Raw genomic sequence first — 14,983 nt, forward strand, 5'->3', positions numbered from 1 at the left:
TTACATACACACAATGGAATACTATGCTACTTTGAAGAACAAAAAGGAAGCTGCAAGCCACCACCTAACATGGATGAACCTTGAGGACATTATGCTGAGTGAAATTAGTCAGTCAGAAAAGGAGAAATACTGCATAGGACTATTATTGTAAAAGATTAAGAAAAATAACCCACCCTAAAAGGGAAACAAAGCATATATATATATATATATATTTTTGCTGATCACTGGGATGTATGGGATGAGGTGAGGGGGAGGGAGCGGAAGACGGATCACAAGGTAGGGAATCGACACAGGATAGCTTGGGTGCTGGGGGAGTTTAAAAGAAAAAAATAATACTCATCTTTGCCTGGAGCTGAGTCTAGTGGGAGAGACAAACAGTAATACACAAATAACAATGCCTTACACTCATGCTGTTATTTATTTACAACATAAATAAATCTATATTATAAAGAAGTACATATGTAGTGTAATAGCAGGGGGTGGTAATAGCATGCAAAATAAAATAAGAAAAGGAGGTACCAACTTGAAGAGAGGTGTAATTTGGGCCAAAACCATCCCAGGCAAATGGCACAGCCAGTGCAAAGGTCCTCAGGCAGGGATGAATGAGCTCATGAGGAGCAGCAAGGCCAGTGTGGCTACAGAGAAGCAAGGGGAAGAAATGGAGAGCTGAAGAGACTTGGAGGCTTCAGTGAGGATTTGGGCTCTTGCTCTGAGTGACGTGGGAGCCATGGAGTGTTCTGAGCAGAGGAGGAATGTGATCTGGCTCAAGCTTCCCAGTTCTGACCTCAGTGGGGGAAACAAATTGAGGATGAGGGCAGAACTGGGAAACCAGAGAGAATTGATTGCACATGTTCAGGTGGGAAGTGATGGGGACTCAACCAGTTTAAGGCTGTAGAGATGGTCAGAGGTGGTGGGATTTTGTTCGCAGTTTGAGATACCAAGAAAGAGAGAGGAACTTACCATTGGATGCTCCCTGTGGGGTGAGGACATATCTTAATAGGAATTTAGGGCCTAAAAGTGACCAAGATTTTGGTTTAAATCTCATACCCTAATAATAATAACAGCAACAACTAATACTTAAACTGCACTGATCAGACGTCATGCTAAATGCTTTACTATATTAACACATTTAATACTTTCAACAAACCTGGATTAAACCAAAGCACAGAGAAGTTAAGTCTTTGGCCCATAATCACACAGCAGAGGTTGGATATGAACTCAAGAAGCTGGCTCCAGAGGCTGTGCACTTAACCACTGTGCAAACCAGCTTCTAAACTCCTGCTTTCTTTCTGCAGAGAAGAAAAGGGGAGATGAAACCTTCCAACTCCGGATGGAAACAAGGTGAGAGCATCAGGATCTGCTGGGTGGGAGGAAAGTTCAACGAGTTTGTCCTGATTTCAGAACAGCCCTCCCTGTGCACTGAATGGAGTAGAAACCAGCTGCTTTAGCGATCTCTTGCTTCTCTAACAGAAATACCACAGTGGATGTGTTTCTCCCAGTTTAGGAAGCTAGAATTCAGACTACCAGTTCTTGGGAAAGGTTCTCTCTTAATCTCTCGGCTCTGGGGAAAGGTCCTCATCTACTCTCAGCATCTGTGGGTCTGAAATTCCTTGGAGATCTCCATGTGTCTTGGCAGCAATCTTCCCCTGGGTCTAGGAGGTTCTCAGTGCAGGGACCTCGGGTCCAAAGGACACACTTCACTCACAACTGTTCTTTCTTGGTGGTAGTTGGTCCCTCTGATCTCTGCTTGCTTCTCTCCTTTTCTCTCACATAAGATAAAAGGTAATGCAGGCTTTTTATCTTACGAGGAAACTCCCCTTATGTTGTATGAGGGCTGTGATGGGATTAATGGAGTTTGGCCTCAATCTTTTTACAACTGATTAGGTGATCACATTAGATCACATCATGGGGGATTATTTATTGCTACATTACATCATTACAAACAGAGGATCATGGTCCAGCCACACTGGCACATTGGCATATTTTTGTAGGACACAATTCAATCCATGACTCTAGTAAATCCTGGCCCCTCTCCCCATCTTGTGCCTGATTTTGCTCTCCCATGCTTGTCCTCCAGCCTGCCTCCATCCTTCCCTCTATCTAGTCCCCCATCTTGCCATGTATGTGTGCCCTGGAATAGAAGCCTCCATCTCTCCAACATGTTCCATGATCCAGATCCCCAGACTGGCTCCAATGCCCACAGATCTCCTCAAACCTGATCTTCTCCACCCTAATTCTGTTCTGTCCCTCAAGTGTTCCCACCCAGGTCTGCCCCAGATACAAGCATATTGAGCATCTGGAGACCTTGGGTGATGCAAACAGTTAATGTGTTCCTCTACTAACAGAAAGGTTAGAAATTCAAGTCCATCAAAAAGTGCCTCAGAAGATAAGCTTGGTGATGTTCTCCCCAAAACTTAGCCATCAGAAACCCCATGGAGCACAGTTCTGCTCTGACGTAATTGGGGTTGTTATGAATCAGAATTGACTTGATGGCAATTGGAAAGAAAGATGCTCAAGAGATTGAGCATCTATTTTGTGCCAGACTCTGTTCTAGAAGTTGAGACACAGTTGGAAGCAAGGCAGCCCCTCCCTTCCCTAACCCAAATAATCACCCAGCTTTGACCAAATGTGGCAAAAAGAGAGCCTTGGAGAAGCCATGGGAGGGTAAATAAGAGGAACTGGGCTGATGGACAGCCAACGAAAGCGTCCCAGAAGGACTAATGAGGGAACTGGAATAGCAAAGGTAAGAATGGAGGATTCAGGCTGAGGGGGAGCATGTGCAAAGGCTCTGTGTCCAGAGAGACAGCCACTTAAGAGTAATCAAATAGAGGTTGAGATGTACGGAGGTGAGGTGGAATAGTACAGAGTCCAAGAGAAGATGGTAGCGGTGATATATTAGCTTTGTGATTGTTAGAGCTCCGTGCTGCTAGGTGCAGAGTTGAGACAGGGACACTAGAAATAGGCTACTGCACTAGCCCAGCTGACAGATGATGGCAGCTTGGAGCAGAGTGGGGGCGATGGGAGCGAGGCAGGAGCACAATTGGAAGAGCATCTGGGTCTGTAAAATCCCCAGGTTCCTGGGTAATCGAGCAGCCACAATGACCATGATGGAGATCTCCCTGCTTACTGGCTTCTACCCCAATCATGATGACCTCAAACAGGTAATAATCCACCCACATGCCCACTGGTGAGCCAGGGTAGGGGTGCCCTGACATCATCTCCCTCTCTCAAGCTGGGTGCAGGGCAGCATCTATCCCATGTCAAAATCCCCAGGCTCAGGCCTCACATAATCCAGGTCACTTCTGATTGACTCCCCCGCATGAGCTTAGTTAAGCCCTTGCTCCTTTGGGCCTCACTTTCCCCACACTGGAACTCATTGGGGAGAGTTGGGGTCTCTCTTGGTTGTTGCTTCATGCTGATTAGAGCTCCTGAGGCTGAGGACCTGAGTGGGTCTCTGCCGACCCCCAATCACCTCCTCTGCCCCAGCTCACCAGTGACATGGAGATGTATGCCTTCCAATATGAGACCAAAACAAGCTCCAGCGACAGCACCGTGGTACTCTACCTGGAAAAGGTAAGGAAGGCCTGGGGCAGCCCAGTGGGCCAGGAGCCCAAGGGCAGTCCCTTGAGCAGTGGGGTCAGTCCCACAAGAGGTACATTCTCTGAGGTCAGATCCTCTAGGTCTGTTCTCCATGACCCCAATGCTTGTAGTTAAGTCCACATGGCCAGTGGTCATGGTCAGTGCCCATGTGGCCACGCAATGCAGTCAGTGTCTCATAGTCAACACATGTAGGTCTCCCCTCTCCCAGCTCTCCCACGAGGAAAACACGGTGCTGGGCTTCCGGGTTCACAGGATGTTGCAAGTCGACTTCCTGCAGGCGGCCATGGTCACCGTCTACGACTACTATGAACCTTGTAGGTAGGGGTAAGGGGGTGGAATGGCGGTCCCCATGGACCAAGGCCAGGAACATGGGGAGAGGAATGAATGAGGGGTGGGACCAAGAAGGGGAACAGGGCGTGACCTGCTAGGGACTGGAGAAGGGCACTGGAAGGGGCCTTTGGGGGTGGGGTATATCTAGGTGAGCAGCGCAGGAAGGACGCACCTGGGGCAGATCTTAGAGAGGCCTGGCTTGCGTGGGTGAGGGAATGGGGTGGAGCAACGAGGGGCGGGACCGTGGAAGGGGAGGGGACCATCGAGGGGAGGGCTGGGCTAGGCCATGCTGGTGGGAAAGGTCAGGAGGGGTGAGAGCGGCCTACGAGGATGGAGATGAGAGCAGGCAGGCACCCAGGAGTGCGGATTCAAGCCCATCCAGCTCTCTGATTTCTGCAGCCCTGAGGTGCAGCACCTTCTACAACCTGCCGAGGGAGGACTCGTCTCTGCGGAAGATCTGCCACAAAGAAGTCTGCAGATGTGCCATGGGTGAGGCTCTTGGGGCCACGGGAGCCAGGATTACCGGGCTGTGGACCCGGGAGTCCTTGACCACCAGGCCTGAGTTTAGAGAAAGGAGAGGAAGATAGACGAAGAAGGACAGAGACAGAGGACATACGTGTAGTGAGGGCCGAAGATGGAGTGAGTTACAGACTCAGAGAGAGACACAAAGGGGAGAAACAGACTTGAAAAAGACCAAAAGGTGGGGCAGATTGGGGAAAGAGAACCTCAGACCAGAAAGGCTGGACCCTGAGACCCGAAAGTGCAGATCTGGGCTCGGGTAAGGAAACTCCCGCCTCCAGAACAGTCAGAGTTGCGTCCTCCTGACCCCCCAGAACACTGCCCAGTGCCGAAGAAGGGCCAACTGAGCCTCCAGGAGCTTCAGGCCGCGGCTTGTGAAGTGGGCGTAGACTATGGTGAGTATGGGCAGCTACCGAGGGCAGGTAGGCCCAGGCCCATCCGTAGGCCAGACACTCAGCACGCCTCTCCTGCCCCTCCCCCAGTGTACAAGGCCAAACTGGACACTGTGGAGACCTCGGATTCCAACCCCAATGTCTACTATAACATGCAGCTCCAAGTTATCATCAAGAGTGGTATGTTAACTTTAGAAATTCTGCATTACTTGGTAAAGCAATATTTTCCAAATGATACTGCAAAGTTATGCATAGCTAAAAATCCATTCTCTGTAAGAGACACCAGTTTATTTTAATGTAATAGTACAAAGCTTATAAATGTGGTTTGAGTCTTCATTTTAGCTAATCTTTAAGACATTACCATAAGTCACGTTTGGTGTAGTATCAAAAGACAGTTTACACAGTTAACCTGAAATGGTATTAAAGTCTTCCTTTTCTCTTTAACCCCAAAATATCCCCTGAAGTCTTAAAACCAAACCGTATATAAACTTAACTAGAATGTCTACCTGAGCATTTTGCTCTTTTAAGAACTGTGGTGGTAGTTTTGTGCTGTGGAGTCAGAACCGACCCATAGCAACCCTGTACAGGGTTTCCGAGGCTGTCTGTCTTTACGGGAGCAGAAAGCCTCATCTTTCTCCCGCGGAACAGCTGGTCATTTCAAACTGCTGACCTTGCGGTTCCCAGCCCGATTCCTAACCACTACGCTACCAGAGCTCCTTGTTAAGAACTGTATGGGATCAAATAGACAACAGGAATTAAAAAGATTACGGACGTAGAACCCTATGGGGCAGTAAGTTTGTCAATGGGAGAGGAACAGTTCAGAAAAGGGGGGTGAGAATATTTGTACAACTCAGAGAATAATCTATGTTACTAAATGTACGTGCAGAAAGTTGGTGTATGTTTTACTGTAATTTTTTCAACAAAATAAAATTGTTGTAAGTTTTCTTTAAAAAAAAAAAAAAGCGGTATGTCCCTTTGTCAGCGGGGTTGGGAGGTGGGGTGGGGGGTGGGTGGCTGCCCTGCAGGTGTCTCAGACATTGGGTCTCCTCCAGGCACCGATCTTGCTGCACCTCTCACCACGAAGAAATTTGTCTCCCACGTCACCTGCCACAGCTCTCTGGGACTGCAAGAACAGGAGACTTACCTCATCATGGGCCAGATCACAGATCTGTGGCGAGTCAAATCTGAGTAAGTAGGGTACCCCTGCTGCCCTGGGGCCACAGGTCTGGACCTCCCTCCACACCCCAGCCCAGCCCATGGCTCCCCAGTTTCTGCTGGGTTCTAGGTTGTCAGGGCCGCCCTGAATGGAAGTGCAGTTTATGCATTGATGAACCCCAGGGATCACCATCCACATGGAGAGGTTTTAGATATGGGTATTCAACTGTCCTAAGATCCCGCCCTGGAGGGAGCAAAGGGTTTGCACTGGGCTTCGAACTTAAAGGTTGGCAGGGTCACCACGGAAGAAAGGTCTGGCAATTTGCTTTCATAAAGATTACAGCCAAGAAAACCTTAATGGAACTCAGTTCTGTTCTGTAATACCTGGGGTCTCAATGAGTCCGAATTGACTCCAACAGCAGTGGGGTTTGGAGTTTGTTTGTTTTCAATTCTCTGTCTCAGTAAAGAGTAGAAGGAGGGGTTCCTCTTCTAATCCCCAGGTAGGAGCTGTAAGAGGTGGCTTCAAAAAGATCATGAGAAAATAGAATAGAAAGAGAATGCAAGTTTTCCATGAACTTCTGAAGCTGCCTCCTATGGCTAAGGAGGCCTAGTATCATAGTGGACTATGAGCTGGGCTCCTAACCACAAGGTCAGCAGTTTGAATCTACCAGGAGCTCTACAGGAGAAAAGTGAGACTTTCTGCTCCAGTAAAAGATGTATAGCCTCAGAAACCCTATACAATGTCACTATGAGTGGAAACCAACTCACTGGCACACCACCACCACCACTGAAAGCTACCAAGCAGGGCAGGCAGGGTGGGTTCAAAAGGCTCTCAGGACACCAGGTTGTGCCCCCTCTCCCTTGCTGTCTCCCTCCCACAGCTACACCTACGTCCTGGGCAAGGAGACCTTCCTCATGCATTGGCCAGCAGAGAAGGATGTGGACAAGAAGGATATTCTGGCTCAGTTGCAGGAATTTTCAGAATATATGCATGTCCATGGCTGTGAGTCCTGAGTTCCTGAGGCCTCTGGAGCTCTGAGGGTGGTATCTCCAAGTTTGCCTGAACCACTGAGTTCAATCCCCAAATAAAGAGCATGAATCATCATATGCAACTCTGGATCTTTTTTCTGTTCCCACCTGCCACTCACACTGTTCCAGCCACACAGGCTTTTCTTTTTAGCCTTCCCACTCCAGGGGTCCCATTTTCACTCACTCTTCCCTCTAATGGGTACATCCTTCCATTAGATATCCGTTTGGCTTGAGTTTCAGTATTGTGGAATCGATTTTGACTCATAGTGACCCCTTGTGTGTCAGAGTAGAACTGCACTCCATAGGGTTGTCAGTGGCTGATTTTTGGGAAGTAGATCCCTAGGCCTTTCTGCTGAGGTACCTCTGGGTGGACTCGAAGCTCAGCTCCAACCTTTCAGTTAGCAGCTGAATATGCAAACCCTTTCCTTACTTGGGCTTGGTTTAAATGTCACTCTTCATAGAGAATTCTTTAATAACACACCTAAATAGATCTCCTTCCCATTACTTTCTTCCCCCTTGTTCCACTTTATTCTCTCCATGGCATTTGTAAGTGTATCATCTAGCACACTTCATGACTGTTTACTATGTGTGCTTCCCATGCCCCAGAAAGTCAGCTTCTTGAAGACGGGGGTCGCATCTGTCTAGTTCAGCACTGTATTCTCAGTTCCTACAGAAAGGAGCTCTGGTAGCGTAGTGGTTATGAATCGGGCTGCTAACCTCAAGGTTGGCAGTTCGAAACTACCAGCTGTTCCACGGGAGAAAGATGAGGCATTCTGCTCCCGTAAAGATTTGCAGCCTCGGAAACCCTGTGCAGGGTCACTATGAGTTGGAACCGACTCCACGGTACTTAACAACAACAGGAAGAGCTGGCGTACAGAAATAATTGTCGAATGTGTGGATGAATGGATGAATGAATTTGGTGCCTTCCTCTGTCCCTGGTCCTGAAGGCTCACACTTGCTGCCTATCTTCAAGGGGCTTTGATGGGGGAATCCCAAGCAGTGGTAGAGCCAAGACGAGGGTTAGGACGGACTGAATTAATGTATCCATGTGGGCTGATGGGGGGCAACCAGCCACACCAACGCAGCAGCCTACATTAGGATCCTGAGCCTCCAACGAGACTGGAGGGATTGCAATGCATCCAAGAGGCTTAAGCTCTGGGTGTGAAGAAGGGAAAGTAAGAGCGAAATGGTGCTGGGGTAGGCTCACTTCATAAAGAACATTGCAAGTCAGATTAAAGGATTTGACCATTATTGAGGGCAGCAGGGAGCTACAGAAGGTGTTTGAGCAGAGAAGGACTGATCAGTCCTGAGGTGGAAAGGCCCTGCTGCCTGAAGGATAGGAGTTGAGTTGATGGCAGAAAGCTTGTGGAGGAAGCTGGAGCAGTGGGGTCATGCTGGTAGTTGCCTGGGCTCAAATTCTGCCTCCACCTCTTCTTGGCTGTGCTACATTAGCCTGGCTACTTCTCTGTCCTTCAGTTTCCTCATCTGAAGCAGTATTTCACTCAGAGAGCTGTTTGTGAGTGTCCAGACGATGGAGCAAGTTTCATAAGTGTTCACTTGTCCTACTTTCTAGCATAGAGGTACAGTGGTAGAACTCTTGCCTTCCATTTGTGAGATCCGGGTTCAATGCCTGGCCAATGTGCAGCCTCCACTCACCTGTCAGTGGATGCTTTTGTGTTACTATGATGCTGAACGGAACCCTGGAAGGGCAGTAGATTATGAGCTGGGCTGCTAACCACAAGGTCAGCAGTTCGAATCTACCAGTCGCTCTGCGAGAAAAAGATGAGGCTTTCTGCTCCTGTAAAGATTTACAGCCTTGGAAACCCCATACGGGGTCATCATGAGTGGAAACTGACTCCATGGCACACAATCATCACCAACACCATGATGTTGAATTTCATCTGGAAGTTCAGCAGAACTTCCAGACTAAGAAAGATGAGGAAGAAAAGCCTGGTGATCTACTTCCAAATAATCAGTCAATGAGAACCCTCTGGTTCACAAAGGCCTGCTCCCATTTTGCATGGAGTCAGAGGCTGATTCAACAGTAGCTATAACAGCCTTACTATCAAGATCTAGGCAAGATGGCCAGAGGGAGAGAGAAGAGTTACTAGAATCCAGCAGCCAGAAAAGAAAATCAGGTCACTGACCCTCCCCAACTCAAAACACACGAAGGCTCCCATCAATCTGACTCTGTGACCTTCAAGAGCCTGCACTGTCTTCCAGTCACTTCCTCATCCCATGCCCCACTCCTTCACTTGGTCCAGCCACGCTCCATGTTCCTCAGATACCCCAAGCTCATTGCTACCCCTGGGTCTTTGCAAAAACAGTTCCCTCTACCCAAAACGTTTTTACCTGCTTCCTCCTCATCCAAGTCTCCACTAAGACATGTCTGCCATGACCACCCTGGCTGAAGGCGACGGATTGGCTCCTTACCCAGTTCTCTCTCCCAGCAACCTGCTTGCTTCCTTCAGAACACATGTCACACACATAATTACATAATAGATGCTTTGCTTACATCCTGGCTGCTTGCTTCCCTCACTGGACTGGGAGTTGCAGGCAAGTAGGAAGGTTGTCTCAGACAGGGATATAATAGCAGCAGCTCACTCAGGGCCTGGCACATATAGATGTTCAGTTTGCTGAAAACATGAAAGAGGAAAAAAGAATGAGAGAGATGGAAGGAAGGGGCAGAGGAGGGAGGAAGTGGGAGAAAGAAGGAAGAAAGGGGAGAGGGAAGGACGTTTGGTTATTATAAACCCAGACTCCATTTTCTGATGCCTCCTCATCTCTGTTGTTCCAGCCTCAGCTTAAATATTACTTATTTCAAAATTGCAGGTCTGCTCCCCTTCCCCATGAACTTAGCCTACACGTTAAATCCAGGATAACAGCCCAAGGGCTGTTCTTCCCCTCACCAACTCCCCCGTTTCCCACCCAAAGGTCACTTCTGAGAATCAAGATAGGAATTCATGCCCTCTCTGACAAAACCCCCACTTTCCCACTGCTTGCTTTAAGCTAGGCAATAGCCCTTACACCTTCTAAATAAAGCCTTCTTCCACCAGGGACCCTGTCAAAGGCTTGAGTCCAGATCCATTCCTGCTCTCTCCAACTCTCCCCTTCATTGGCACCCATGTGAACTCAGACTTCTCCCTTCCAGGACCTGTGGATAATGCACTATCATGTCCTCATTTTGTTGGGTGAATGTTGACGTGCTTCTTTGTGTCCCAAAAAAAAACTCCCACTTAGTATCCACACAGGTGGTGGTCTCACCTGCTGTCCCCCTCTGGGTGGCTGTGTGTTTTCTTCCTGCAGTGAACTCTCAAGGACTTCTTTATATTTTTCTAATATTCGTGCAAAGAAAGACAGGAGAAAGGTTGGCTCATGCCTGTTTTTATACAGACTTTGAGCTAAGAATGTTTTTTTACACTTTTTAAAAGGGCAAATTACACTTGAGGTGATAGTCATGGTTGTGCTTATGAAGCTATGCATGTGGGCAGGATGATGCCAGAGGCAGAGTGGCATTTTTACTGATTCCAGTTAGCTGTGTTGCAGTCATGTGAAGGCTGGATGGGACTGGAACACTCGCCTCCAAGATGGCTGACTCACATGACTGACAACTTGGTGGTGGTTGTCGGTGGGAGACCTCAGTTTTTCACCTTGTGGCTCCCTAGGGCAACTTGAGCACTCTCACAATATGGCAGCTGGCTTTCCTCAGAGAGAAAGTGGTCAGAGAGAAAGCAAGAGAGAGCCACCGTGCCTTTTATGCCTAAACTCAAAAATAATTTCTACATGAGGCGCGTGAGTCAGCTCTGTTCAGCGTGTGGGCAGAGTTTGCACCAGGCATGAAGGCCAGGAGGCAGGCTGCCCATCCCCATTAGTAAGTGGCAGAGCTGGGACCCCACAAGCAGTCTGATCCCAGGCTCCATACAGCCACCCACTATACACAAATTTCACAATGGGGGGAAAGTTGGGTGCATTTTTGTTTGGGTTTGGTTTTTGACCATTTGTTTTTAATTTATAAACTATTTTTAGAGCTCTTTTAGATTTACATAAAAACTTAGCAAAAAGTACAGAGTTCTGATATATACCCTCTCCTCTCCAGTCCATACATTTACTGTTCTGTTTCCCCTGTGATTACCGTCCTGTGTTGGTATGGTACCTTAGCTGAAATTGATAAACCCATATTGATACATTATTATCCATGTTACTTTGTTAATGCTTTGGAAGAGAGTCTGCGGGTTTTGGCAAATGCTTAATGCCATGTGTCCATTACGACAGTATCATGCAGATTCATTTCCCTGCCCTAACAATGCTCTTTGTTTCATCTATTCAGCCAGAGAAGGTTGAGACAGCCTGCTGCTGTAAACACTTACAGCCTCAGAACCTCAATACAGCAATTCTCTTCTATTCTCTTCTATTAAGGTGCTCTGGTAGTGTAGTGGTTATGAATTGGGCTGCAAACTGCAAGGTCAGCAGTTCGAAACTACCAGCTGTTCTACAGGAGAAAGATGAGGCTTTCTGCTCCCGTAAAGACCCTGTACAGGCTCACTATGAGTTAGAACCGATTCCATGGCACATAGCAACAACATTTTCTTCTATTTAGTTGGAATCGACTCAAAGGTTGTGGGTTTGGTTCTTTGGTCATCTATTCCTCTCTCCCCATTAGACTCACCCCAAATGCCTGACAATTACTGATCATTTTAGTATCTTTTCCTCCCCTTTTTGTTGTCTTCATTCTCTAGAGAAACAAAACCAAGGAAACTTACATACGTCCATATAAAGAGAAGTTTCTACCAAAGAAATGAGCCCCACAGTTGTAGGTAGGAGAGATGCAAGTCTGGGTCAGAAGAACCAAGACTGCAGGCTATATGGTAAGCAGGCAGACAGGTCTGACAAGCAGATCCAGCAAGCAGATCAGGCAGGCATTAGAACAGATCACCGGTTCAAGTACAAGAAACTGTCAGTCAGGCCAAGCAGAGAGCAAACAAGCTTTGTCTGAGTGTTTAATATATTGGAAGCAGGCCACACCCCCAAGGAAACATCCTCTCAATTGATTGGCTGTTCAAAGCAGGCCTCGCCAGAGATGCAGTTACATTAGATCTCACTATGGGAATAACTACATCTCAACTGCCAAGCCACTGAGAACCCTTGCCCAGTCAGCCTGATGCAAAATCTTAACCATCACACTTTCCCAGAATGTTATATAGTTGCAATCATATGAGAGTGCTTAAAAAGTTAGTGGAAAAATCATGCAAATTTTCTATGACCTTTTTGAACTGGCTTCGTACAGAACGTGTAGCCTTTTCAAACTGGCTCCTTTCACTTCACAATCAACAATGTGACTTGATGGCTCATTTATTTTTATCACTAGGTACTACTCTTGTGAATGATGTCCCAGTTTTCTACTCCATTCACTATTGACAGGTAATCTTGGTTACTTCTTAGACTTTATTTTTCAATCAGTTTTACACTTACAGAAAAATTGAGAAGATAGTTGAGAGTTCTCATATACCCCTGCACACAATTTGCACTATTAGCATCTTACATTAGTGTGGTACATTTGTTACAATTAATGAACCAATACTGCTACATCATTATTAAATGACGTCCCATCCATAGATTATTCCCACCACTCATCTGTCAGTTTATCATACTAGGATGGCTTGTGTGTTGCTGTGATGTTGGAAGCTATAGGACCAGCATTTTATATACCAATAGAATACACCCATGTGGACAAGTTTCAGCTGAGTTTCTAGACTAAGATAAACTAGGAAGAAGGAGAATGTTTAGCCACTGAAACCTTATGAATATCAGTGGAACACTGTCAGATAGCATCAGAATATTGAAGATTGAAACATAATAAATAACACCAAAACATTACCAGATATAGTGCCGGAAGATGAGTCCCTCCGGTTGGAAGGCACTCAAAATACAACTTGGGGAAGAGCTGACTCCTCAAAGTAGACATGACCATGTTGACTCGAATGGAATAAAGTTTTCAGTTCCTTCTTTTGCTGGTGGGACACAACTCAAAATGAGGACAAACAACCTTAAAAATCCATTAATAATCGGAGTATGGAATGGACAAAGTATAAGTATAGAAAAATTGGAATGTGTCAAAAATTAAATGGAACACACAAATATTGATATCCTAGGAATTAATGAGATGAAATAGATTAGTATCGGTCTTTTTGAATCTGATAACCACATGGTTTACTATGCCGGGAACATGAAGAGGAATGGCATCGTATTCATCATCAAAAAGAACATTTCAAGATCTATCTCTAAGTACAATGCTTTCTGTGATACAATAATATCCATATGCTTACAAGGAAGACAAGTTAATACCACTATTATTTTAATTTATTCACCAGCCACTAAAGTCAATGATGAAGAAATTGAAGAATTCTAATACTCCCGTAAGGATTTACACCCTCGGAAACCCTGTACAGGGTCGCTATGGGTCGGAACCGACTCGACGGCACTTAACAACAACAACAACCAAATTCCTCAGTCTGAAGTTGATCAAATATGCAATCAAGATGTATTGATCATTACTGTTGATTGGAATGCAAAGGTTCGAAACAAAGAAGTTGGTTGGGAAATATGGCCTTGGTGATAGAAACGATGCTGGAGATCTATGACAGAATTTTGCAAGACCAATGACTTCTTCATTGCAAATACCTTTTATAAACAGCATAAAAGATGACTATACACTTGGGCCTCACCAGTGGAATACACAGAAATCAAATTGACTATATCCGTGGGAAGAGACGGTGGAAAAGCTCCATACCATCAGCCAAAACAAGGCCAGGGGCAGACTGAGGATCAGGTCATAAGTTGCTTATATGAAAGTTCAGTCTGAAGCTGAAGAAAATTAAAACAACTCTGGTGGTGGTGGTTATGTACTGAGGAATCAGTTCCAACTCATAGCGACCCTGTACAGGGTTTCCAAGGTTGTAAATCTTTACGGGAACAGAAAGCCTCATCTTTCTCCCACAGAACAACTGGTAGTTTCAAACTTCTGACCTTGTGATTCGCAGCCCGATTTGTAACCACTACACTACCAGAGCTCCTTAAAGCCTACAGCACCTGATAGTCCCAAGCGCCCAACCCTGCTTAGCTTCTGAGATCAGGCGCATTCAAGGTGGTATGGCCATAAAACAATGCTACAAGGGCCAAAATTTGACCTTGACCATAGCCCATTTAAGTTTTAAAGATCATCTCAAGAGCAAGTTTAATGCATTAGACACAAATGACAGAAGACCAGAAGAGTTGTGAGATGACATCAAGAACATCATACAGGAAGAAAGCAAAAGGTCATTAAGAAGACAAGAAAGAAGGAAAAGACCAAAATGGATATCATAAGAGACTCTGAAACGTTTTCTCCACTGTACAGATGCTAAAACAAATGGAAGAAATGAGGAGGTAAAAGACCTGAACAGAAAATTTCAAAGGGCAGTTTTAAATGGCAAAGTCAAATATTATAACAAAATATGCAAAGACCTGGAATTAGAAAAACAAAAGGGAAGAACATGCTCAGCATTTCTCAAGCTGAAAGAATTGAAGAAACAATTTAAGCCTCTACTTGAAATATTGAAAACCCTATACAGGGTCGTTATGAGTCAGAACCCACTCAATGGCACTAAACAACAACCTGGGCAAAATATTGACTGATTCGGAAAGCATCAAAAGAAGGTGCAAGGAGGCTGTGTGCTGGCAGCCAGGAGGCAGATTTGTTTAAATGATTATATATTACTGAGTATTTTTGTGTACATTCCAAAAACAAAAACAAAACCCAGAGGGAACAGAAGTAAATACTGTTGAATGATGATGCACGGAGGGGATTGTAATCATTGCAATGAAACGATGAGTGTAAAACTGATGTTTCCCCATGTAAACTATCACTCGATTCACAATAAAAAAGAAGAGAAGAAGAAGATGGAAGGAATTCACAGAGTCAC

The 14,983-nt window shown here is 45.9% G+C and overlaps 1 protein-coding gene across 1 annotated transcript in view; it reads left to right on the forward strand.

Moving 5' to 3' along the window:
* The window catches only part of LOC102834923 (complement C3-like), a 38,106-nt gene extending 31,096 nt beyond the window's left edge, over positions 1-7,010 (forward strand). The window contains exons 32-40 of the mRNA XM_006875156.1: positions 1,296-1,341; positions 3,074-3,161; positions 3,487-3,573; positions 3,809-3,914; positions 4,330-4,419; positions 4,764-4,844; positions 4,932-5,021; positions 5,894-6,029; positions 6,878-7,010. Coding sequence (XP_006875218.1) covers positions 1,296-1,341; positions 3,074-3,161; positions 3,487-3,573; positions 3,809-3,914; positions 4,330-4,419; positions 4,764-4,844; positions 4,932-5,021; positions 5,894-6,029; positions 6,878-7,010 — 857 coding nt within the window. The remainder of the gene's footprint in view (positions 1-1,295; positions 1,342-3,073; positions 3,162-3,486; positions 3,574-3,808; positions 3,915-4,329; positions 4,420-4,763; positions 4,845-4,931; positions 5,022-5,893; positions 6,030-6,877) is intronic.
* Positions 7,011-14,983: the final 7,973 nt, after the last annotated feature.

Source organism: Chrysochloris asiatica, unplaced genomic scaffold (genome assembly GCF_000296735.1).
Source record: "Chrysochloris asiatica unplaced genomic scaffold, ChrAsi1.0 scaffold00312, whole genome shotgun sequence".
NCBI lineage: Eukaryota > Metazoa > Chordata > Mammalia > Afrosoricida > Chrysochloridae > Chrysochloris > Chrysochloris asiatica.